Source organism: Orycteropus afer, unplaced genomic scaffold (assembly GCF_000298275.1).
Source record: "Orycteropus afer afer isolate SDZICR_OR568_19922 unplaced genomic scaffold, OryAfe1.0 scaffold00016, whole genome shotgun sequence".
Classification (NCBI taxonomy): domain Eukaryota; kingdom Metazoa; phylum Chordata; class Mammalia; order Tubulidentata; family Orycteropodidae; genus Orycteropus; species Orycteropus afer.
In genome coordinates, this window is record NW_006921603.1 from 19,733,664 (window position 1) to 19,760,517 (window position 26,854).

Consider the following 26,854-nt stretch of genomic DNA (forward strand, 5'->3'; position numbering starts at 1 on the left):
TGTTGGAGAAGAATGCTAAGAGTATCATGGTCTGCTAAAAGTACTAACAACTCTGTCCTGGAAGAAGTGCAGCTGGAATGCTCCTTGGAAGCGAGAATGGCCAGACTTTGTCTCACCTACTTTGGTCATGTTGTCAGAAAAAAACATTCCCTGGAGAAGGATATCATGCTTGGATAAGTGGAGGGTTAATGAAGAAGGGCAAAGCCCTGAATGAGATGGATAGACACAGTGGCTGCAATGACGGGCTCAGGTATAGCAAGGATTATGAGGCTGCCACAGGACCGAGCAGTGTTTCATTCTGCTGTGCATAGGGTTGCTATGAGTTGGAGATGACTCGACGGCACCTAACAACACAACACCATACTATATTACTAAGTGTTTTTTTTTTTTTTTTACTGTATTATTAAATTTACTATATTTAGCAAATATACTACTGCCATCAAGTCGATTCCAACTCATAGCAACCATGTAAGACAGAGTAGAACTGCCTCATAGAGTTTCCAAGGCTGTAAATCTTTATGGTGGAAATCTTTATGGAAGCAGACTGCCTCATCTTTAGCATGCAGAGTGACTGGTGGATTCAAACCACTGATTCAGTTAGCAGGTGAATGCCTTAACCGCTGTGCCACCAGAACTCCATAAGGCACTACACCACCGGAGCTCCTTTAACAAATATAGTCAAATCAATTTGCTATATTACTAGATTCTTTTCCAAGAATCTTGATTAGACCACAGATAATTATGTTATTATCAGTTCCATAAACTTCAAGCTCAGTGTAAGTTTGAAGAAAGACACATGCTATACTGTATCCTTCAGCATAACAAGTGCCTTAAAGTTTTCTTCCAAGAGAGTTGATGAGTTGTACTGGGACGTACAATATGATGATATGTACTGGGATATGAGTTGTACTGGGCCCTCTTAAACCAGTAGATCAGTAATTCTCAAACTTTTCATCCATTATTTCCCCTCCCCTCACTCAGGGAGTGTGTTAGACGTTTTTCCCCTAACTGCCTGTTACATATGGAATTGTATCCAAAAAAAATATGTGTTGTAAGTGCTAACTTCTATACTTGTTAATGTCATCCCATTTGAGATTAGATTTTTCTTCGTTATGTTGATGAGGCCATATCAGTGTAGGGTGTGTTTTAAACCAATCAGCCTTGAGATATAAAAGAACAAATTAAGCACAAGAGAAGGCACATGGAGGGTGACTATACTATCTGAAGATGACTGAGGCAGACCAGTGTACAAGCCCAGGAACTGCAAGGATGGCCAGCTAGAGAAGCTGAGAAAAGGATTTTTCCCCAACCAACAGAGCCTTCTTCAGGTTTCCTTTCCCTACGCAATCCACTTCCTTAGTGATACTGCCTCAAAAATTCAAGGAAGGGTCGCTATGAGTTGGATCCAACTCCGTGGCAGAGAGTTTGGTTTGTTTTTTTGTAGAACCTTCTCTAGAGCTAGCACTCTGAATTCAGACTTCTAGCCTCCTACACTGTGAGAAAATAAATTTCTATTTGTTAAAGCCACCTATGTGTGATATTTCTGTTATAGCAACACAAAAGAACTAAAAGACCCCCCATGGAATTTTAATATCACAGATACACTGTAAATCTCATTAGGCTATGTGTATCTGTGTGTTTTATACACAAAGAGTAAGGTTTTGTTTTGTTTTTTGCCTGCCACAAGAACCAGTTTAACTCCCTTCAGGGCAATTCTGCCCTGGTTGAGATGTGTGCTCTGGATCCAGCTAGCTAGCAGAGTAACACTAACACCAACGAGATGAACAATGATAATACAGGTAGGGTCTAAGAGTGCAACTGAAGTTAGATTTTGTTCTCAGTGCCAACACCTCTGTTTACTGTAGAGCAACTTACCTTGAGTGAGTTATTCAATTTCACTGGGCTTCAATTTCCTCAAAGATAAAATAGAAAAAAATGATGGCATGTACCTCAGAGAGATGTTTTGAGATTAGAAGCCATGATGTGTGTAAGTATTGAGCACACTGGCTGTCATGTAAAAGTACTCTACATAAATTAGCTCTTACTATTGTTATTTGTATTCCTTCTAGTAATTGTTATATCTGGCTCAGCTTCAGATGCCATCTAAAGCTCTCAGCACTGTCTATGTGAAAAGGCCTAGAATTTGCCCATGTGACTGTTCATAGTAAATAAAGACAAAGAAATCACCAAGTTCATATATCAATAGAGGAAACCAATTGAGCAAGTGCATATTTTAATGAGTATGTGTAGTCCTTACATTGAATATGCCTGGTATGACTATGAAGAGGGAAACAAAGTACAATTTTCCCATTTCCTCAGTCCAATATTATTTTGGGGAGTTAGGTAGGATTTAGGATGATGTTTGAGGGACTGTAAGCGAAGAACCAGTTTGAAGAAAAATTTTCCATAAACCACAATGGCAAATATCCACTGATCCTATTTCTGGGCTGAATGCAAGCAAGAAATGCATGCATGTGGAATATATATGTGACCAGGGCAGACAAGCAGGAGCTTATGAAGAAAAAGACAGAAAATCACTCTAATCCTATGTACTTACTTTGAATGTCAGTATCCTTAAGTCGGTACTATGATAACTGACTTTCTTAAGTTTCCTTTCCTCATTTTTGTGAAGAGAATGCTAGCATGTTGAAAAGTATCATGTATAACTCACCCAGTACAACTGCGGGTTGGGATGAGGACTGTGGGATTCATTATTGTTAAAAGAACATGGAGGCAAGAGGCCCTAAGTTTGAATCCTGGCTCTATCACTTACTAGCTGTGGTCAATTGGCAAATCCCTAACTTTCCTCAGACTTGACTTCTTGATTTGTAATGTGTAATAATGACTATGTAAATCATAAAAGAGTGTCTAGCTCATAGTTGTTGTTGTTATGTGCCGTCGAGTCGGACCCGACTCATAGCAACCCCTCCTTCGGTTTCCGAGGCAGTATCACTGCAGAAGTAGATTGCCCCATCTTCCTTCTGAGGATTGGCCAGTGGGTTTGAACCACCAGCCTTCTGGTTAGCAGTCAAGTAAGTGCCTTAGGCACTATGCTACCAGAGCTCCTTCTAGCTCATAGTAGGTGCCCAGTAATATTGCACACCAACACCCTTACCCCCACTCCTTTGAGGTCTGCCTTTTTTCCTCCTTACAGACAGGCACCAGGTCAATTTATACTATATGTTTCAAGAAGTGATACGTCAAAGTGCATTTGGAAAAGGTTCTTAACTTTTTAAGCCTCAGTTCTGTCATCTGTAAAGTGACAGTGTTGTAGTTGTTAGGTGCTGTCAGTTGACTTTGACTCATTGCAATCCATGTGACAGAGGAGAATTGCCCCATTGAGTTTTCTAGGCTGTGAACTTTACAGGAGCAGATCCCCGGGTCTTTCTCCTGTGGAGTTGCTAGGTGAGTTCAAACCACCAGCCTTTTAGTTAGCATCCAAGTGCTTAACCATTACACCACTGGGGCTCCTTAAAATGACAATAATAATACCATTTTCTTTAAATTGAGAGGATTCAATAAGGTAATGCAGGTGAAACATTTAGACAGTCCCTAGAATACATGATGTATATGGTCAGTTTGCCTCCCATGACAGTATTGTTATTTGTTAGATTAAGCTATAGCATTAGACTAATTCCCAGAGAACTGTTATATTTATAGATTTATCTATGCAGTAGTATGTGCATATGTGTGTGTGTGTGTGTGTAAATGTATGTACATACACATACAGACACACAAACGTATACATATATAAGGTATATTTTACATTAAGGCAAGTACTTTATTTTATGCAAAGCTATAACGTTCTAAAATGTAGAGAAAAGGGGGGGTGGAATTTAAAATGCATATGTAATAGCTTTCCTTAGACTACTTTTGTCACAAATTTATCCTAAAAAAGATTTTTTAAAGCTTTGGGAAAAAAAAGTAATCTTACTTTATTAAGCATCACTTTAGCTAAGATTCAAAAGTTAAGCTCTCATGATAAAAATTCTTTCAACTGCCCTAGGAGGGATTTCTAATCTTCTCTTTATGCTTCTTTTGTGTGCTAAATGCATATGATGTTGAGGGAAGCCTGAAAAAATATATATACTGTAACTGTCAAACAAATTCTCCTCTGTTAATGATAATGGCAACCATTTCTTAAATATGTAGTATGTGCCATGCATTGCAAATGACATATAGTGGCACTTCGCCTTTATTATCGCATCCTTGCAGTTGTTGATTATATAGGAAAACAAAGTCCAGGTTGATGTGAAAATACTTATAACATGTACCAGTTCTCGTGTGAACAGCCCTCTTCCCAATGTAACACTAACACCTTCTACCACCCATTACATTAAATCAGAGTCAATCAGTTTCTGCATAAACTGTCATCACTGCCATGAGGATCACTGATTGACCTCTCATCTATAGTAGGCCTGATGGAGCGGGCAGTTGCTTGAATTAAGAAAAAGTAGAAATGGTTTTCTAAACAAAAATGATTCTTCTCTATTGCTCTATAGCACCTAACAAGAACAACAACAATATTTATGCTTCAGACTATACTTTCATGATGGAAATTTTTAACCCCAGATGAACAGAAGGTAAAAAAATGTGCCTGTCCTGACACCTTGCATTAGTGAACACGGGTCATCTCTCTAGCCTGATAAGGTTGGTGGCACTGATATTATTGTCCAAATTTTAGGCAGCTAGAATAAACAATTTGGTCAAGGGCAGGTGTTGAATAAGAAATAGTCAAGACTGACGCCTATACCTGATGCAGTCTTAGATTCTTTTCTATAACAGCAAAACTGAATAATTAAAAATAAAAGTCACTTCTATCTGGATTTGAACAAGTTATTTAAGATCTCTAAGATTCCTCATCTGAAAGGAAGGACTGTTAAAAATACCACCTACTTGTTGAGGTGGTTGTGAGAATTAAAGGAGATAATGCAGAAAGCATTGTACAGGGTTTAGCACAAAGTTAGGACAAAGTAATTAATAGCTATTAAACCCCCAAATAACCAAACCCATTGCCATTGAGCTGATTCTGACTCATAGAAACCCTATGGAAAAAAAAAAAAAAGAAACTCACTGCCCTGGAATTGGATTCAACTCATAGTGACCCCTCCCTGGGTTTCTGAGGCGATATCTCTCCCTAGAAGTAGACTGCCCAATCTTTCTTCCAAGGAGTGGCTGTAATCTTTATGAAAGCAGGTATCCAAGTCCTTTCTCCCATGGTGTGGCTGGTGGGTTCCAAATGCTGAACTTTCAGTTTACAGCCGAGTTCCTGATAGGTATTACAGATATAACTCATTTTTTGAAAATTTCACTTTATACCACTTCACTTTTATGAAAGACCTACATTACTACCTGTTTTCACTAACTCACTGCCCTCGAGTCGGATCCGACTCATAGCACCCCCTCCTTGGGTTTCCAAGGTGGTGTCACTCCGGAAGTAGATTGCCCAACCTTCCTTCCCAGGAGTGGCTGGTGGGTTTGAATTGCCAGCCTTCTGGTTAGCAGTCAAATGTCTTAGGCACTACGCCACAAGAGCTCCTCTGTTTTCACTAACCAAAAGAAATCCAAAAAGGATTTTCATTTTTACCAAAAACAGCAAAAAGAAGAAGAAAAGAAAAAAAAAACTGGCATGCAGCGTTTTTGCAGCAAGCTGCTAAAGAGGCAGTGTGCACCCCAGGCAGCAGGAGTGGCACAGCCAAGCTCCTTCCCCAGGAACACATATTATTTCTACTTTACATAGGCTGTGTATTTATCATATCATTCCTGCTCTTACTATATGTTAATTTTTTTTAATGCATTAGTGTGGGTTAGTAGGTTATTTTTGGTGTGGAAATACTCAAAGTTTTTCCTATATAAATTAATGGTAATTGCTTCTTCATTTTACATAGTTTCAGCTTACAAAAGTTTTCATAGAAACATTCTACTTTCAGATAGCAGGGGTAAAGCTGCCATGTATTTAGGAACCCTGGTAGCACAGTGGTTAAGCAGTTGGCTACTAACTTAAAAGGCAGTGTTTGTGTGACTTGCTTGATAATAGTTGTTGTTACATGCCTTCAAGTCAATCCCAACTCACAGTGATCCCTGTGACAGAGTAGAAGTGTCCCATAGGATTTTCTTGGCCTGGTGAGCTACTTCTGAATTTCAGCCAGTGAGAAACTTATGGATCACAACAATCCAATCGACAACCAATCATGAGGCTGACACAGGACCAGGAAGCATTTGGTTCCATTGTACATGAAATCACCATGATTGGGGCCTACTCAATGGCAACCAACAACAATGACAGCAGCCACCTATGAGATACCTGAAATATTAGGAATGTGTTCATAGAATTCATTTCCTATGGTAACAGGATTTTAGTGACAGAAGGAACCTAAAAATTCTAGCCTATCTCCATGTTCAGTGAAAAATTCTGTTTGTGGTATCTCCCTCCCTTTTTTTTTTTTTTTTTTTCTTAGTGCCCTATCCCCAGATATTGCCCTTTTTTTTTTTTTTTTTTTTTTTACCTGAAAACTTATTCACCTTCAAAGCACTAACTCTAATCCAATGAACTCAATAAAGTGCATCTTGATGAAATAAGGCTAACAAAAACAATAATAATAACATTCTTTCTTAGTGCATACTGTTAAGAACTTTAAAAATGTTAACCCCATTTGATGTTCACTACAAGCTTTTGAGGTAGGAACTATTATTGTCCCCATGTTAAAGCTAAGGAAACTGAGTCCAGAGACTCACCCATAGTCATACAGCATATGAGTGGAGGAGCCGGGTATATATGACTCCATAGCCCAAGCTTTCTTTTGTTAAATCATGTAATGAACCACACTCATTGCCACTGAGTCAATTCCGACTCATGGTGACTCCTGTTGGGTTTCCAAGGCTGTAAATCTTTATGGAAGCAGACCGCCTCATCTTTCTTCCCCAGAAGAGCTGGTGAGTTCAAACTACCAACCTTTTGGTTAGTAGCCAAATGCCTTAACCAATATACCACCCAAAAAATAAATAAATAATAAAAACCAAACTCACTGCCATTGAGTCGATTCTGACTCATAGCGACCCCCTTTGGGTTTCTGAGGTGGTAAATCCTTACGGAAATAGATTGCCCAGTCTTTCTTCCATGGAGTGGCTGGTGGGTTTGAACTGCCAACCTTCTGGCTAGCAGTCAAATGCCTTAGGCAGTACACCACCAGAGCCAGAGCTCCTTAAAACACCCTATAACACTCATTTGGCAATTAATCTCACAGTCAAATAATCTCATAGTGCTGTCACTTGAACTATTGTCTTAAACTCTGGTTTACTTAATTTTATTGTTATTTAGTTTTCTGTATGTTTATGTTTTATTTTCTGAAAGTTTACTCATTTGTATCATTATTATCTATGTTGCATACAGTAGGGACTCAGTTAAAAAAAAAAATCAAAAGCTATTTCCCCAAACCTTCAGTGAAGGGAAACAGTTTCAAGAGAGTTTATTTCTCTGTTAGAAAGTTGTTCCTAATGTTTTAAAAAAATTAAATGCCTCTAAACAACATGAATCATGGAATCCTAAGACAGAAATTTCATTTTATGCTCGAAAGAACCCAAGGTTAATTGAGTTGCCCAAGGTCACAAAGCTATTAACTTGCAGATCCATGGCATTAAACCCTACTCTGAATCACTGTCTGGTAATATTATTTCAGATATGCGAAACAGTTTCCAGGCCTTCTTCATCCCCTTAGGATATGATGTTCAAATTTCTCACCATCTTGGTCACTCTTCTGATTTTAGTCCAGTTTTCCAATAATCCTATCAAACAAAGACTCTCTAACAGAAGAGAGAACAGAAGCACTCATTCATTACTAATATCATTTTAATGAGTATAATCTTTATGTAAAATAATCTGGAATTTTTGGCAATCAAAAAGTGATATTTTTGTTTGGTCATCCTACTTTGTAGGAATATAACTATATCCTAAGGAAATTATCAAAAAGGAAAAGATGAATTTATACAAAGATGGATTTAGAATAATTACTATCTAGAAATGAACCTAAGGCAACATTTGGGAAGTGTTTGTAGAATAATATATATTCAAACCAAACTGCCATTGAGTCGATTCTGACTCATGGCAATCCCCATTGGGTTTACAAGGCGGTAAATCTTTACAGAAGTAGATTGCCCCATCTTCCTTCCATGGAACGGCTGTTGAGTTTGAATCTCCAATCTTCTGGTTAGCTGTCAATTGCATTAGGCACTGTGCCACCAGAGCTCCTTAATATCTAAAAAGGAGCTCTGGTTGCATAGTGCCTAAGGCATTTGACTGCTAACCAGAAGGCTGGCAGTCAAACCCACCTGCCACTCCCCAGAAGGAAGATTGAGCAGTCTACTTCTGTAGAGATACCACCTCAGAAACCCAAGAGAAAAATGATCATTATGTAGAACAAATAGCAATAAGGAAAATGATGAAACAAGTGAAAAAAAAGTAAAGTACAAAACACATATTAACTGCAATGTATTGTTGCTATTGTTGAGTGCCATCAAGTGATTGCTACTCACAGCAACCCTATAGGACAGAGAAGAACTGCCCCCATAGGGCTTCCTGGCTGTAATCAATATAGGAGAAGATCTCCAGGTCTTTTCCCACCACAGAGCAGCAGGTAGGTTTGAACTACTAACCTTCTGGTTAGAAGTGGAGCATGTCACCACTGTACCCACAAGGCTCCTTGCAATGCATAGGGATGTGAAAAAAATAAAGTTGTAAATAGAGAACACTTTAAGATAAAAAGATCCTAGTGTGACACAAATGGTTTGCACTTGGGCACTAACTGAACAGTTGATGGTTTGAGCTCACCCCAAGTACCATGGAATAAAGGCCTAAAATCTGCTTCCTTAAAGACTACAGCCAAGAAAATTTTATGGAGGTAAACATGGGTATACAGGTGGTAGATGGGTGGACAGGCTGAACTATTAGGTATGTCTATGAAGTGGACTCGATGGCAAATAACAACAACAACAACAACATGAAGTGGAGAGTGTACCCAAGACCATGCATAGGGTTTGGCACATAATGGTTCTACAAGTGTATTTGTATGTTCTGTAAGAATTCCCAGGTGTATAGTAGAGCTCACAAGGGACAAGGTTGTAGTCACTTCTTGGTCACAGCCAGCTACGCAGAGGGAGCGAGTAGTTGAACTTGTGGGCTCGGGACCATAGTCATAGGGGACATCAAGCTCAATTGGCATAACATACTAAACAGAACATTGTTCCACCTCCTACTTTGGCAAGTAGCAACAGGGATCTTAAAAGCTTGCAAGCAGCCCTCTAGATGCAACGATGGGTCTCTCCTCATCCAGAGCAAAGAAGAATGAAGAAAATAAAAGATTCATGGAAACAATTAGTCCTGGCAACTGGTACATCATGCAATCCACAGCCTATACAACTATGAGACCAGAAGAACTAGATGGTGCCCAGCTACCACTGTCAACCACTCAGAGGGGGATCTATGTAGGAGATCCTGGATAGGGAGGGAGAACAATGTGGAACAAAACTCAAAATCATTTGGAAAAAAAAAGGGGGGAGGGGAGACCAGGTTTGCTGGTCTGATGGAGCTTGGTGGAACCACTGAGACTATGGTCCCTAGCTGCCCTTCAGGTCTGGAATTGAACCCACATCTGTGGCCTCCAGCCAAACAAAAGACAGGCATATGAGTTGAATATTTACCTGAGGTAGATACAGTCCTTGAAGAGAACAATCATGGGAGAAAGAAGGGCTGTTTATGCACAGGGAGACAGCTCAGGGAGCAGGAGTGCATGGAGGGATGGACACAGAGAAGAAGCAACTATCAGGAGGAAGTGGGAGGGGAGCTGTTGCATCGGGGTAAATTGTAGTCAATGTCATGAGACAAAGTGTATGTGAACTGCTGTATGGAAAGTGAATTGTTCTGTAAACTTTCACCCAAATCACCATTTAAAAAAAGAAAGAAAAAGAAAATCTTACGGAGCTCAGTTCTACTCTGCAATGTGTGGGTCGCCATGAGTCAAAATCTACTCAATGGCAATTAGCTTGGTTTCTTGGGTAAGATAGAAGGGTTCTTTGTCATTTTTTGTTATTTTGATGTGTTTCTTCTCCCTGGCATTCTTGAATAAATCTAAAGTAAGGACTGTGGTGTCCAGAGGTGAATATAGCTAGACCATACAGTGTGTTGGAGGGAGCAGGAGGAGGCAACTCATGGGAGATAATTCTGGGTCAGATCACTGATGGTCTTGTACATCCTTTCACAGGAGAGTTTGGTCTTTAGCTTGAGCACAAGTGTTCTGATTGCACTCAGATGAGCTTTTCCAAAAAGGATACAAACAAAAAAACCTTTGTTTCCAGTCATCTATCCATACTCATCCATTGATGCACCCCAAGTTAGACAAATGTTTGGAGTCCAAAAAAATTAAGATGACCAGCAACTAAAACCCCTATATTTTTTTCATATATTCTTCCAACCAAGATAGTTTTTCTAAATGACAGTTGTTCATTAATTTTTCATCTTGATTTATAAGAATTTCAAAGTTGTTTTTATTGATTTTTTACTAGTTTCAGCTCAGTATTCCAAAGATTTGGGTTAAGTTTTAGCACTTTCAATGAGTCTGTTATTATTTATGATAATTTCTGTGTTATCTTAAAATGCGATAATAATCATAAAAATATCTAATAGTTATTGAGTGTTTATTATGGACCAAGCACTATGCTAAATGTTTTACTTCATTTTATGCTCAGACTAGGACAATGAGGTAAATATTTTTACATCACCTTGCCAAAAATGATACAGATAACAAGTGTCAGAGATAGGACTTGATCCCAGCCAGGTACATCTAATGCCAAATCCCACGGTCTTAGACACTGCAGTGTGCCATCAGTAAGCATCTTTTCTCATTTTATCTGAGGCACTTAAAACCCTAAACTAAGGACAGATCTCTGGAGTATTTATTATATACTTCCTTTCCAATGGGCCTAGAACAACTGGTTCATGCTTACTAAATACTGTGACTCATTTAACTATCAATTCACTTGGCAAGACTACTATCCATCACCATTTTATTCTCAAGATTATCTTGGAGGACTATTAAATGCTTTGCAGAATTAAATATATATATATATTATACCTATGCCATTCTATTTAGTTCTAACATCTTTATTTCCCACCAGTGTTATTTTATTTTTCTGTCTAAAGGGTCTCCTCACCTACGCTATGGTCTCCCTCACTAATCTGTCCTCTGTTGTTGTTGCTCTGTTATGTGCTGTCAACTACAGATAAAGTGATCTGAACTCAAGGCCCATTGTGATGCTTTGTTTCAAATACTTCAGAGGCCTTCTGTCTTCTGAGGGGGGTATTCTGAACCTTAGTCCCAGGGTCTTTGAATACTTTAGAAATTTATTATTCTATTTCAGATTATATACATTATGTTTTCTATATGGACAATTTGCCCAGGAAAGTAGCAATGGGCTTGTATTGTATTATCAGAAAGGAATTTTGATTTTAATGCCTATGAATCACTTATAAAGACTAAAGTTCCCTCAATTTACACAAGACTCTTTATGACATAATTCGTAACCTTGCAAGACTCATCTCCTTCCATTTATCACCCTCCATGTCCATCACACTCACAAACGCACACAGCAATGCCACACTTCCTGTGGTTTCTCAAAATGCCATGTGTTCGCTCAGCTCCACATATATGTATGTGCTTTCTTCCTTCTCCCCCTTGTAAAAATCCTCTGCAGCCTCAAACCTCAGCTTCACTGTCACTTTCTCAATAAAACTTTCCCAACTTTTCCAAACAACATCAAGTGCTTTTTTGCTGGGCATTTTCTTTTGTAGAGCTTTGCTCATAACATTCTTAAACCATTTATCAAATTACTATAATGATTTGATTATGGATCTAGCCACCCCCTCATATGGTGGCTACGACCCTGTTGAAATGATGAGAGTCATGCCCTCTTACCACCCTGGCCCACCTTTAGCCAACAGTTAGGCAAGCCATTTTTCTCTGAGACCTATAGTCACTTGGTATATATTTGAACTAGTGATGAAACAAATAAATCAAGCAATGCTATTACCAAATAATGGTTGTTTAGTGTGCCTTCTTCATTTCTAGATGCTCATAAACTTTGGCCTTCTGAGATACAATAATAGATAATTCAACAACTACTTAATGAAAGGTCAGCATGAATCTGGCTCTGTTTTAAGAACTATGAAACTCCCATTGAAGAAGTTCATGTCATGGTTCCTTCCGTCTAGAAGTTTACAGTCTTGGTAGAAGCAGAGACTTAGACATGCAAACTCCCACATAAGATTCATCCAAGGGTATTAATTGTTTTGTTTGCCTTCTTCTGAGAAGGCAAAATAATATAGTGCTCAGAGCCTCAAATTTGAACTCATTTATACCTGAGTACTGGTTTTAGCTTTTCTGAAATACCAGCTGTGAGGTACTGAGCAAGTTGTATAAACTCTTTTGAGTGTTGGTTCCATCAACTACAAAATGAACATAATGCTTACTTTATAGATTTCCATAGATAATGTATGTAAAGTACATAGTAAGTGTGCAACAAATGAAGGTAATGAAGGTGATGTTTGATGATGATGATGATACTAGCACAGTAAATTGTATTCTGTGAAGATGAGTTAAATGTTTAATTTATCTTTGAATCCCCAGAACCTACAGTGCCTGACACACAGTAGATATTTGTGGTAGTTCAGTTTGTGTGCCAACTTGGCTGGGCCTGGTTGAGTGGCTGGGCAGCTGGTGGTAGTTATTCCCCATGATGAGAATGGCAATCATAGATCCCATGGTGGGATCTATCACAAGCAGCTGAGTAGCTGCCTTTGGGATGTGGTCTGCTTCCCATACATAAGGAGAAGCCTTGGGGATAATAGCTAGTTTATGGCACGCTTGGACCCTGCATGTAGCCGTGTTGTTGTTCAGTAGCCTGCCATGCTCGGCGGACCTTGGGACTTTGAATGGACTTGAATTAATGGCCTGTCTTGTGGTTTGGTAACATCGGGACTGTGCCATTTTATTTGTCGACCTTGGGCTTCTTAGCCTCAGCAGCCAGTAGCTGCCTGAGTGGGCCGGGAGCAAGAGGCAGAGCTGAAGCCCAAGGTTTAGGGGCTTTTACACAGCTCCTAGAGCCTGGCACTTTGAACTTGGACTTAAAGCCTCCAAACTGTAAGAGAATAAACTCCTGTTTGCTCAAGCCATCCCATTTGTGGTATATTCCTGTCAGAGTGGCACTAGGTAACCAGAACAATGTTAAACAAGTATTTCTCAAATTAATGATCAGTTATCAATTTCAAGATAATAAAAGACAAGATAGAAAAGAAAGAAACTAATAAGGACTCAAATTATCAAGGAAAATCTCACAGAGGAAGAAGATATACAAAGAGTGATACTGCCTTGGAAACTCGAGGAGGGGTCACTATGAGTCGAGTCCGACTCGATGGCACATAACAACAATAGCAACAGACTTTTTAATAGTTGAAGAAGAGAACACAGGTGATGGAAGGCAAAAACATAAACAAGCATTATATCAAAGTATGTAGCACATGATAGTCTATGCCTGCAGTGGGGAGGAGTAAATGTACCTTGTTTGGTAGAAAAGCAAAGCAATGAGAGTGGAACATACGGCAGACATACAGCCTACAGAAAAATACTTGGTGTTACTGAACTTTACTATTTAGCACCATGCCTAGAGATTACTAACCAGGACAACAATTCTAAGCTCGTTCCTTTTGGAAGCTGCACATTATATTCAAATAATAGAAATGTTTCATGGAGACAAACTTTATGCTATGGTGGGAAAACGTGCTTTAGAGGGGAGTAACTCTAGGTTTGAATTTTTGGTTTTGCCTTTAACAAAGCCTATTATCTTGGGCAAGTCACTTACCTCCTTAAGTTTCAGTTCTGTCTTCTGGCAAATGGGAATAATAATGCCTATCTCACAAGTTGATGTAGGACTTAAAGGAGATAGTTTATATATGGTATCTATGTAGCACTTGGTACATAGCCGATGTTCAATATACATGAAAACTGCTGTGATTTTCAGTAGTGTGAATTAATGCATATATGTGTTTATGCTAAATCAAAAGTGTACATTTTGGTTGTGTGTATCTTTTGACATATAAACTTGAGCCTATTCTATCTGAAAGCAACTAGGGTTGTTGAAATTGAAATAAATAATCCAGAGAAAGACAATTGTGTAACATTAATACCGCTAGACTGTGCCTCTCTTCAAAATATAATGCAAAGTTTTGAATGTGGTGATTGTACAGGTCGAATGCTCAAATAGAAAGTTAATTACTTCCTTTATTAACCACCTGCTGTACAAACTGTCATGCAAATACTGCCGTATGCTTTATGCAAAACATTTGAAAATTCGTGTGACTTTGTTCTTCTGCTTGGATTTTTTTTTTCTGTAGTAAAATACATAATTGAATTAATTTCAAATGTGTTTGTAAACCAGCCAAATATTTCCTTTTAAATACTTGGGCTCTATGTTGACATGCAGAGTGATGATTCTTAGCACATTATGGTTTTTTTGTTTGTTTGTTTGTTTTCTGTAATAGACGTCATCCCTTAATCCTTTAGTTCCACGTGTACTAAGGTATCTCCTATCCCGAAATAAATGAAAGTTTCTCATCTTATGCAGGTTCTTCCAGAGGACCCAGCCCCCTAACCATGGGAGCCCAGGACACCCTCCCTGTTGCAGCAGCATTTACAGAAACAGTCAATGCCTACTTCAAAGGAGCAGATCCAAGCAAGTAAGACTGGGCTTTGTCCACACATTCTCCAAGGTCTATCCTATCCAATGGGAGACACTTACTATAGCATTCCTTATCTTAAAACCAAAAAGATCCAGATAATAATAACACATGGCACACCTAAAATAAAGAAGAAAATTTAATTAGGATTAACTCACAGATTTGAAAAAATGTTCCCAAAAGATACAGTAATCTGATATCTTGTTGTTAGCTGCCATCAAGCCACCCCTGACTCATGGTGATCCCATGTACAACCAAACAACACCCTGCTCAGTTCTGTGTCGTCCCCATGATTGGTTACAATCGAGGCTATTATGAGTCACATGGTTTTTGTTGGCTGACACTCAGAGGCAGATCACCAGGCCGTTCTTCCTAGCCTGGCTTAGTCTGGAAGCTCTGCTGAAACCTGTTCAGCATCATAATAATGCCCAGCCTCCACTGACAGGTGGTGGCTGCACTTGAGGTGCATTGGCTAGGAATCCAAACCGAGTGCCCTCTAGCAACCTAATAGCTTACTATTCAGAAATGTGATTCAGCTTTTGGCTGCAAGTAACAGAAAACCCTTACCCAATTCTCTCAACAGGAAGAAAATTTTTATCTCACAAAAGTAAATGTCCAGATTATGGCTTTTGTTATCTTAGTCTTTCCTGGATAGGAATCACACAAACATGAATTGGAACAATGGTGTGTTGTCATGAGAACCTGGAAGAAAAAAAACACCTTCTAGAAACACTCAGGTTGGAAAGAAATCAAGTCGTGTTACCCTTACTAAGAAAAAAAGTGACCACAAACCATTATAATCATAGCTAAGTAAAAATTCTGGAGCAAAATGCACCACCTTCTATTTATAGGAGCCTGATTTCACTTAAGTCCGCACACTCAGGTAATGCATCTAGCAGCAGCCATTAAATGCATTTGCTTTTTGGGCTTAATCTAAATGCATATGTGATATAATTACATGCTGTAAGGAATTCCATGAATAGGGTTGGAGAAGTCTATGGATTCCCTGAAATTATATTGCATATATTATGTGTGTATATGTGTAAATGTGTGTTTTTCCATACAGTCTATAGCATTCATGAATTTCACATAGTACTCATGATTCAAAAAAGTTAAGAGTGATTTCTTGTCTACACTGAAAACTAAACACCTAAATCAAAGCAGTTCTCAAATATGTCATTCATATCATTCCAAGTCTAAATTTTATTGATAAACAAAGGGAAGGCTTTCATGAGAGAATAACTGCTCTCTCTTCTTATATTTACAAGGACTCAGGCTTGGAAATCTTTGGTATTGACAGCAATAAGAATGAGTGAAAAAATTAAATTTGCATATAAAACACTTTGTTGTTGTTATGTGCTGTCGAGTTGGACCGGACTCATAGTGACCCCTCCTTGGGTTTCCGAGGCAGTATCACTACAGAAGTAGATTGCCCTAGACTATAAAAATGTTTGAAACCATGATAATTAAGTATAATTAGAACTTGGATTTTCACATATATTATAAATATGACTCTGTATGACTAATCATGAATCAAGAGGTTTTTTTAAAGTATTAATCTAACAATGTTATGCTGTACAACTAATAATTCCACTTTTAAGTGGGAGCTCTGGTGGCATAGTACCTAAGGCATTTGACTGCTAACCAGAAGGCTGGTGGTTCAAACCCACCAGTCACTCCTCAGAAGGAAAACTGGGCAATCTACTTCCATAGAGATACTGCCTCAGAAACCCAAGGAGGGGTCACTGTGAGTTGGATCCCACTCAATGGCAGTGAGTTTGGTTTTTTTTTTTGTTTTGTTTTGAGTGCCCTCCCAGTCACTGGGATCTACCAACATCCTTAAATGCTTATCTCTTTAAACAACATCTACGTTTTTTATTCTAGATATTAAATAGAGAAACAAACGCTGTGGATTCTGGTTTCTCCCAATGTCCTTTCTCCTTTATCTTCAAAGAATGAAATTTTGCCATATGCACATATAAATAGAAATTAAAAACTACCTCATACAGAGCATGCCTTTGGGCTGTTAGAATAAAAAAACACCATAACTTTAGCTTCTATATATACTTTATACTGTAGAATCTTATTTAAACAAATAATTTACATAATTTCCTATCATTCCAGTTTAAAGGCTACTTACTACATCTGACTTATGAAATTGACTTTGAAATTCAGGCTGAATTGAGAAAAACTCACTGCCCTCAAGTCGGATCCGACGGATAGCAACCCCTCCTTGGGTTTCCAAGGCAGTCTCTCTATGGAAATAGATTATCCAACCTTCCTTCCAAGGAGTGGCTGGTGGGTTTGAACCGCCAGCCTTCTGGTTAGCAGTCAAATGCCTTAGGCACTATGCCACCAGAGCTCCTGAATTGAGAAAAGTGGACAGAAATACACTTAAAAAAAAGTAAGAATAGTCAGGTGTGGAGAGAGATATCTGAGTAAAAAACATTGGGAATAACACAAGAATTCTTTTTTTGCCTGCTTACAAAATGACTTACTTTCATTCATTCATTCACTGATTTATTCAGAGAGACTTGTCTGTCAGTTTGTCATACTGTGGTGGCATGTTGCTGTGAGGCTTGAGGCTGTGCCACCAGTGTCTCAAATCCAGCAGGGTTGCACCTATGTGCACAGATTTCAACACAGCTTGTAGACTAAGACAGATTAGGAAGAAGGAGGAGGCCATCTACTTCTCAAAATATTGGACAGGGAAAACCTTATGAATAGCAGAGAAACACTGTCTAATACATTACTGTGCAACTTTATGAATAGCCCAGAAACATTGTCTGATACAGTGCAGGAGGAAAAGCCACTTAGGTTGGAAGGCTCTCAAAACAGGACTGGGAAAGAGCTGTATCATCGAAGTAGAACCAGCCTTACTGATATGGATAAGGTAAAGCTTTCAAGACCTCCATTTGGTGACATGGTATGACTCAAATTGAAGAGAAATAGCTGCAAACATCCATTAATAATCAGAACATAGAATGTACAAAGCACTAATCTAGGAAAATTGGAAGTTGTCAAAAATGAAATGAAATGCATAAAGATTGATATCCTAGGCATTAGTGAGCTGAAATGGACTGCCATGGATTATTCAAAGCATATTTGCTAAACAAGTTGAGTTTAATTACTCATGTGACATTTATGGAATGTCTACAGTGTCCTTGTAATTGTACTGGGCAGGGGTTATATTGGTGATAAAGACCATTGATACAGAAATTAAAACTTGTTCATAAATATAATGCAAAAGCAACCATAGCAGGGGTATAGGTACTGTGCAAAGGGAGTTGAGAAACATTTACTAATAATTTTTTAAACCCTAAGAAGGAGTAGAATGGCCTGTCATTCACCTGTGAGCCTATCACTACACAAACAAGTTTCTTCATCCTGTTTGGGCTCCCCTAGCACACTATGACAGATGTGTGGGGAGTTCTGCATCAATGAGCCTGGTATTCATGACCTTGACATTCCAGTGATGTAGCAATTGGGCCTAATTAATATTAGTGCTTTTACTATGCCCTTCTAAATTCTCTGACCCTTTGACTTATGGATAACTGCATATATTGTTTTGTTTATTTTTAATTATATTGCCATAAATGATTCCAGTATATCCTGTATGATAGTAGATGGAAAATTCAGTATATTTCATTAAAATTTTGAGATTTGAAATTCATGAACAAGTTTTTGTTTGTTTGTTTGTTTTTTACATTTTCTCTTTTAACTTTTTTTAGGGGGTGAAAGTTTGCCAAGCAAATTAGTTTTCCATTAAAAAAGTCATACACTTTTTTTTCTTTTACATTCATTGCAATCCCCACAATGAAAGCACTCTTCCCACTTCCTCTTTCTGTTTCTCATTTCCATTCATCCTTCTTTCCTGTCCCTTCCTATCTTCTGAGCTTTGTCCTGTGCAAATCCTAACATTTACGTCTCGTATGGTTGCTTGTTCTAAGGAGTGCATACTCCCTGGTATTATTATTCACCTTATAGACCTATATATAAGGAACTCTGGTGGTGCAGTGCCTAAGGCATTTGACTGCTAACCAGAAGGTTGGCAGTTCAAACCCACAAGCCACTCCACAGAAAGAAGACTAGGCAATCTATTTTCATAAAGATTTACCACCTTGGAAACCCAATAGGGGTCCTGTGAGTCAGAATTGACTCAGTGGCAGTTAAGTTTGTTTTTTTGTTTGTTTTGTTTTGTTTGTTTGTTTTGAGGTCAGTGTATTGTTTAGCTGAAAGTTGATCCACAAAAGTGAGTTCTGTTTCAGGATTAAAGGGTGTCTAAAGGCCATAATCTTGGGGGTTCCAACAGACTCTATCAGACCAGCAAGGCTGGTCATTTTTATAATTTTGAGTTTTGCTCCACATTTTTCTCCCACTCTATGCAAGACTTTCTATTGTGTTGGAAATCAGAGTGGTTGGTAGTGGTAGCCTGGCACCATATAGTTCTGTTTCAGGTTTGGGTAGGCTGAGGTTCACATGGTCTGTTGGTCCTTTGGACAAATTGTTTCTACGTGCCTTTGGTTTTCTTCACTCCTCTTTGCACCAGGCAGGGAGAGACCAATACTTGCATCCTAGATGGCTGCTCACCAGCTTTTAAGACCCATTAACTCACTGCCGTTGAGTCAGATCCGATTCATAAAGACCTCTCCTTGGGTTTCTGAGGCAGTATCACTATGGAAGTAGATTGCCCAACCTTTCTTCCCAGGAGTGGCTGGTTTGAACTGCTAGCCTTCTGGTTAGCAGTCAAATGCCTTAGGCACTACACCACCAGAGCTCCCTAAGACCCACTGATAATCACCAAAGTAGGATGTAGAACATTGTCTTTGAGGATGCCAATTGCCCTTGATGTCCCCTCAGGCCCAGCAACTCGTTCCCTCAAGGTGTTTGGTTATGGCTAAGAAGTTTTCATAACTTTGCCTCCTGTGTGCTGTATTATATACACAGATAGTTTTGTAGCACATATAAATACATATGTCTGTTAACCTTGTATAAATTCACCTTCCCACACCTGTTCAGCTTACATGTCTGTCCACGTATCCACTAATAGATTATCCCCCTGCCACCCCCCATAATTATTAAAGAATGTTTCTTTCTGTGTATAAACCTTTTCTTGACTTTTTATAATAGTAAACTCATACAGTATGTGTCCTTTTGTGATTGACTAATTTCACTCAGCATACTGTCCCCCTGGTTTATCCATGTTATGAGATGTTTCACAGATTCATAGTTATCCTTTAACATTGCATAATATTCCATTGTATATATGTACTATGGTTTGTTTATTCATTCATACATTGATGGGCACTTAGATTATTTTTATATTTTTGCTATTGTGAGTACTGCTACAATGAACTTGGGTGTGCATATATCTATTTATGTCACACCTCTTATTTCTGTAGAATATACTTACTAGTAGGATTGCTGGATAATATATTTCTATTTCCAACTTTTTAAGGAAGCACCATACCATTTTCCAGAGTGGCTGTACCATTTTACAATCCCACCAGCAGTGTATGAGGGTTCCGGTCTCTACACACCCTCGCCAGCATTTGTTGTTTTCTGTTGTTTTGCACTTTGCTATTTGTGCTGGGGTGAAATGATATCACATTGTTGTTTTGATTTGCATCTCTCTCTAATGGCTAATGAGGAGCTCTGGTAGCATAGTGCCTAAGGCACTTGACGGCTTACCAGTTCAAACCCACCAGCCACTCCTCGGAAGGAAGGTTGGGCAATCCTACTTCCGTAGTGATACTGCCTCGGAAACCCAAAGAGGAGTCGCTATGAGTTGGGGCCGACTCCACGGCATATAACAACAAATAACAACAATGGCTAATGAGGGAGCTCTGGTAGTGTAGTGCCTAAGGCACTTGACTGCTAACCAGAAGGCTGGCGATTCAAACCCAACAGCCACTCCTCAGAAGGAAGGTTGGGTAATCAATCTACTTCCGTAGTGATACTGCCTCAGAAACCCAAGGAGGGGTCACTATGAGTCGAGTCCGACTCGGCAGCACATAATAACAACAATGGCTAATGATCACGGACAGTTTTTCATGTATTTGTTGGCCACTTGAATTTCGCCTTTGGTGAAGGGTACGTTCATATCCTCTGCCCATTTTTTAATTGTATTGTTTGTCTTTTTGTTGTTGAAGTGCTGAAATTTTCTATATTTTAGACATTAGTCTTTTGTTTCATATGCCATTGCCAAAAAAATTTTTCCCAGTCTGTTGGTTCTCTTTTTAGTCTTTTGAAGAAGTCTTTGATTCACATAGTGTTTAATTTATAAGAGGTCCCAGTTGTCTCGGTTATCTTCTGCTATTTATGAATTTTTAAGTATATTTGATAATGTACTTATTCTATATATTAGGGTCCCTAAGTTTGCCCCTACTTTTTCTTTGATGATTTTATGGTGTTGGGTTGCACATCTAGGTCTTCGACCCATCTTGAGTTAGTTTCAGTACATGGTGTGAGATATGGATTCTGTTTCGTTTTTTTGCAAATGTGTATCTAGTTTTGCCAGCACCATTTGCTAAAGAGATTATCTCTTCCCCATTTAATAGGTTTCAGCCCTTTGTCAAAGATCAGCTGTCCATAGTACATGGATTTACTTCTGGGTTCTGAATTCTGTTCCATTAGTCAATGTGTTTGTCACTGTACAACTACCAGGCTGTTTAACTGCTGTAGCTGTATAGTAGGCTTCGAGATCAGTTGAGTGTGAGGCCTTCCAGTCTAGTGGTACCTTACTTATCTGAGATCTCTTTCCTTTCCATATAAAATTGATGATTAGATTTTCCATCTCTTTAAAGAATGATGATGGAATTTGGATCAGGATTTCATTATATCTGTAGATCACCTTGGGCAGAATTGATATTTTCATAATGTTAACTCTTCCCATGCTTCAACATGGTGTATTTTTCCATTTATGTAAGTTTCTTTTGGTTTCTTGTAGTAGTGTTTTATAGTTTTCTTTGGATAGGTCTTTTGAATCTTTGGCCAGATTTGTTCTTAACTACTTTATCTTTTCAGGGGCTATTGTAAATGGTATCATTTTCATAATTTCCTTTTCAGAGTTTTTTTTTTGTTAATGTAGAGGAATCTGACTGATTTTTGTTTGTTGATCTTGTACCCTGCCACTTTACTGAATTCTTCAGTTAGTTATAGTAGATTTCTTATTGAGTCTTTGGGATTTTCTATGTATAGGATCATATCATCCACAAATAGAGATAGTTTTGCTTATGCTTCACCAATTTGGATGCCTTTCATTTTCCTTTCTTGCCTAATTGCTCTGGCTAGGACTTCCAACACAATACTGAATGGGGTGGTGGTAAAGAGCATCCTTGTCTGATTCCCATTTGCAAGTGTAATGCTTTCATTCTCTCTTTATTGAGGATGATGTTGGCCATTGATTTTGCATATATGCCCTTAATTATGTTGTGGAATTTCCCTTGTATTCCTATTTTGCTGAGTATTTTTATCAGGAATGGGTGTCAGATTTTATCAAATGCCTTTTGTGCATCAGTTTATGATCATGTGGTTCTTTTCTTTGTTTTATTGATGTGGTAGATTATATTGCTTTTTTTTCTAAAGTTGAACCATTCTTGAATACCTGGTATGAATCCCACTTGGTCCTGATGTATTATTATTATTATTTTTTTTTTGATATATTGTTAGATTCTATTGGCTAGAATTTTTTTGAGAATTTTTGTATCTATGTTCATGAGGAATATTTGTCTATAATTTTCTTTTTCACTGGTGTCATTGCCTAGTTTTGGTGTCAGGGTTATGCTTGCTTCATAAAATGAAGTTGGATGGATTCCTACTGTTGTCTGTTCTGGAGTAGTGTCAGGAATAGCTCTTGAAGTGGCATTCTTCTGTATCTAATTTCTTCCCCAGTCATTTAATCATTTTACTTGCTCTTCCTCTGTGATTCACTTTCAAAGAAACAGCTCAGGTTTGATCACTGCATGAAAACAAACCTAACCAAAACACCAAATAGAGAAACAATGTAGAAAAAGCATTTGGATTTGCTTTGGTTCCCTTGTCTCCAGAAACAAAATTTCCCCATTTGTTTTCAGACCATCTATACATTGGAAAAAGATACCTACTGTTGAAATTATTGTATATTATGATATATAATTAATTCACATATAGTTACACAGGAGCTCTGGTAGCATAGTGGCTAAAGCACTTGACTGCTAACCAGAAGGCTGGCGGTTCAAACCCACCAGCCACTCCTCGGAAGGAAGGTTGGGCAATCCTACTTCCGTAGTGATACTGCCTCAGAAACCCAAGGAGGGGTCGCTATGAGTCGGGGGTCGACTCGACGGCACATAACAACAACAACAACAACATAGTTACACATTTTACCTGAGTATGCAGAACACCTGTAATAGATATTCTGGCATTTCACTCTTTCTCAGCAGTTCATAGGTAGAAAACACCTGATTTTGCTATACATTTCCCATTATCAGCTTCAGCTTCAAGAATCCTGGTCCCAAGAAATAAAGGGCAGGATTAATTCTTTAATCTTCTGGGGGGGGAGGACAGATTTCTCAGCTAGATCCTGTCCCTCTCTTATCAAAATACTTACAATTACTTATTGTCTATCTTTCTAATTAAACAGGAAGTCTGAGCTAGGACCATGTTCATCCTATTTCTTACTACCCATTCAGTGCCTAGGTTGGTACCTGACCCATTGTATAGGCACCCAATATATTTGTTAAATTTATGAATTTATGTTAAAAACTACTCTGTATTGAGTCCCACATAAAAACTACTCTGTATTGAGTCCTTTGCCTTCCAAGAACCTAAGACATAGTCCTTGCATTCACGATAGTAGGCAATATATGTGCAAGAAACTAACTACATGTTTCTATGAGAACACAGAGAAAGGAAAAGCTAAGAAAGGCTGGGTGGAGAAAATATTAATCAAGACTTCAGAAAAGCCTTCCTTTAAACTAAGCCTTGAAATATGAAAAGAATTTTGCTTAGTACATAAGGCAATGAAAGGGGATTACAAATAAAGGAAGCAACACGACACAGAGGTACACCTGAAAAGAGAGTAGTGGGCTTGGTTATCAACACAATACGCAGAAGTCACACTTTATGTGAAAGGTGCATTTCTAATGACCTCACGTAATTAAATTCATTTATTTCCTGACCAAAACTGGCCAGTATTTTTGTTTACCAGCCAACGTGGTGCTATCTTGACATATAACCAGGTTATATGTCACCTGGTCAACTGACTTTGAAATTTTTCCATTCCTGACAAATTTTTTATTTGTGGGGATTCATGTTTAAAATTTCATTCATAAATTTAAAGCTAATTAATATTTACATATCATATTATTTTAAATTTATATCATTCAAACTTAGATAAAATGTATCTGCATTACAAACTGGTAGAAACAATCATTAAGGTTGAGCAAAGATTTCCTTCCAGTGAATATCTCTGGGAAATATTAACTTTTATATAAAAATTTCATTATATAAAATGAACACTGAATGGATTAATAAATCAGCAGAGATCTGGCTGACTGTTCAGAGGCAGCACGGGGAAATAATGCAGTTGAAGAGCCTTGATGTTTCTTATAGTGGACTGTACAGACTGTGCATCTGCAATTCTCCTAGCTAACTGTAAACTTTTTGAAGTCAGGAGATGTTTTGCTCATTTTTGAATTTCTCTACCACTCAAAAAAATTAAAAACATCTTTCAGAGTTGGGAGCCAATACATTTTGTTGATTTACTAAATGCCACCTCCTCCCTTGCTGAGTTGCTTTCAAGAATGAAATTCTATCCCTCACGAAGACACCTTGTATATCTCATTTTAAGCAAACTAGAATGGAAACTAAGCAGATTACTTGCCAGTTAAAAACATGTGAGCCACCACTGCTAACAACAATATACTGAGTGATGGTATGCGCTGAAATCTAATTTAACAAGCACTCTGACTAATTATTGTTTTATGTGACAGTTGCCAAGTAATATTCTGCGTGCCCACCACATATTGACAAACATTAAGAGCAGACTCAGGTTGAGGGGAAGTCCAGACTTAGCACCGATTGGATAAATCAATCACAGTTTACTGATCTAAAAGGTGGAAAAGGAAGACAACTGAGTTAGCACCCAAACTGGGAGATTAGCAGTATTCCCCAGGAGAGATAGAGATGCAAATTGAGAATGAAAAATTCTCATCCAGAGCAAAGTTATGAATAATATCTGAGTGAGGGATGGAACTGTGTGCATGTTCCTACAAGCCAGACTAGAAGATCTCAAGATTCATAGAGCATTGGGTAGGGCACACAGAAGTGTCCTGAATCAGTTGTTGTTGTTGTTGTTATGTGCCGTCGAGTCAGCCCTGACTCATAGCGACCCCTCCTTGGGTTTCCGAGGCAGTATCACTACGGAAGTAGGATTGCCCAACCTTCCTTCCGAGGAGTGGCTGGTGGGTTTGAACCGCCAGCCTTCTGGTTAGCAGTCAATTAGCCCTAGATTAAATATGTGCTGGTTCTGTCTTACAAATCTGAAAAGCAAGACCTCAAAGGATCAAATTGTTCAGAAGAAACGTAACTGTATCCCATATAATGCTCCAGAACATTTATTGCCAAAACCAAAACAAGTTGCTGTCGAGTCTATTCTGACTCATAACAACCCTATAGGACAGAATAGAATTCCCCTATAGGATTTCCAAGGCTGTCAATCTTTACAGAAGCAGACAGCTATATCCTCCTCCCACAGAGGGGCTCGTGGATTTGAACCACCAGTTTTCTGGTTAGCAGCTGAGTGCTTAAGAACTGTGCCACTTAAGAATATTTATAAGATTACAAAATATTCAGCACCCAAACCAAAAACATCAAACCCACTGACATCAAGTCAATTCTGACTCATAACGACCCCCATTGGGTTCCCAAGACAGTAAATCTTTACAGAAGTAAATCTTTCCAAAGAGCAGCTGTTGGGTTTGAACTGCTAACCTTCTGGTTAGTGGTCAAATGCCCTAGGCACTGCACCACAAGAACTCCTTATTCAGTACTCCACAAGGTAAATATTACAATACCTAGCTTCTAAGCAAAGATTATCAGGCATGAAAAAATGCAGAAAAACATGGCCCAAAATAAGAAGAAGAATCAATCCACAAAAATTGATCCAGAGCCAACACAAATGTTAGAATTAGTAGACAAAGATATTGAACCAGTTATTAAAATTATAATTGTATTCCATATCATCAAAAAGTTAGGTAAGGACATGGAAGATACATTTAAACAAAACAAAACAAATATGACAACTAAAATATGTGAGATAAAAATTACAGTGGATGGGAATAAAGATAGATTAGGCATTACAAAATAAAAGATTAATGAACTTGAAAATATATCAATAGAAATTGTTCAAAATGCAGCAACAAAGAGTAAAAAGAAAGAAAGAATATGACATCAGTGAGCCATGGAACAACTTTAAACAACTTTAAACAACATATGTAAATGGAATACCTGAGGAAAGGAAGAAGGACAAAATTGTTTCCAAAGCTGGTGAAAACAATAAATCCACATATTCAAGAATCTCAAAGAACCTGAATCTAAAAAAACATGAAGAAAATTACACCAAACTCATAATCACACTACTCAAAAGCAGTGATAAAGTATCCAGAGAAAAAAGATATGTTGCATACAGAGAAAAAAACATAAAGATAACAGCAAGTATCTTATTGGAAACAATGTAAGTGGGAAGACAACAGAAAAAATATCTTTAGAGTACTGAAAGGAAAAAGATTGTCAGCCTAAAATTCTATACCTAGTGAAAGTAGTTTTCAAACTGAAGGCAGAATGCATTTTCAGACACATAAAGCTGAAGAATGCATCACCATCAGCATCAGATACACATCACACACACGCACACACACACACACAAAAGTTGAAGTTCTCAGGCAGAAGAAAAGTTATTGCTACCTGAATAGAGAGATATAAGATTTTTCTTATTATTTAAACATCTCTAAAAGTAATTGATTCTTTAAATGAAAATAATAATAATATAATATGGACTTTTTAAAATATATGAAAGTAAAATATATGGCAATA

General features: G+C 38.2%; 1 protein-coding gene across 1 annotated transcript in view; it reads left to right on the forward strand.

Annotated features, from left to right (window-relative positions):
• SGIP1 (SH3GL interacting endocytic adaptor 1) overlaps window positions 1–26,854 on the forward strand; it is a 167,018-nt gene that overhangs the window by 118,328 nt on the left and 21,836 nt on the right. The window contains exon 19 of the mRNA XM_042783350.1: window positions 14,668–14,779. Coding sequence (XP_042639284.1) covers window positions 14,668–14,779 — 112 coding nt within the window. The remainder of the gene's footprint in view (window positions 1–14,667; window positions 14,780–26,854) is intronic.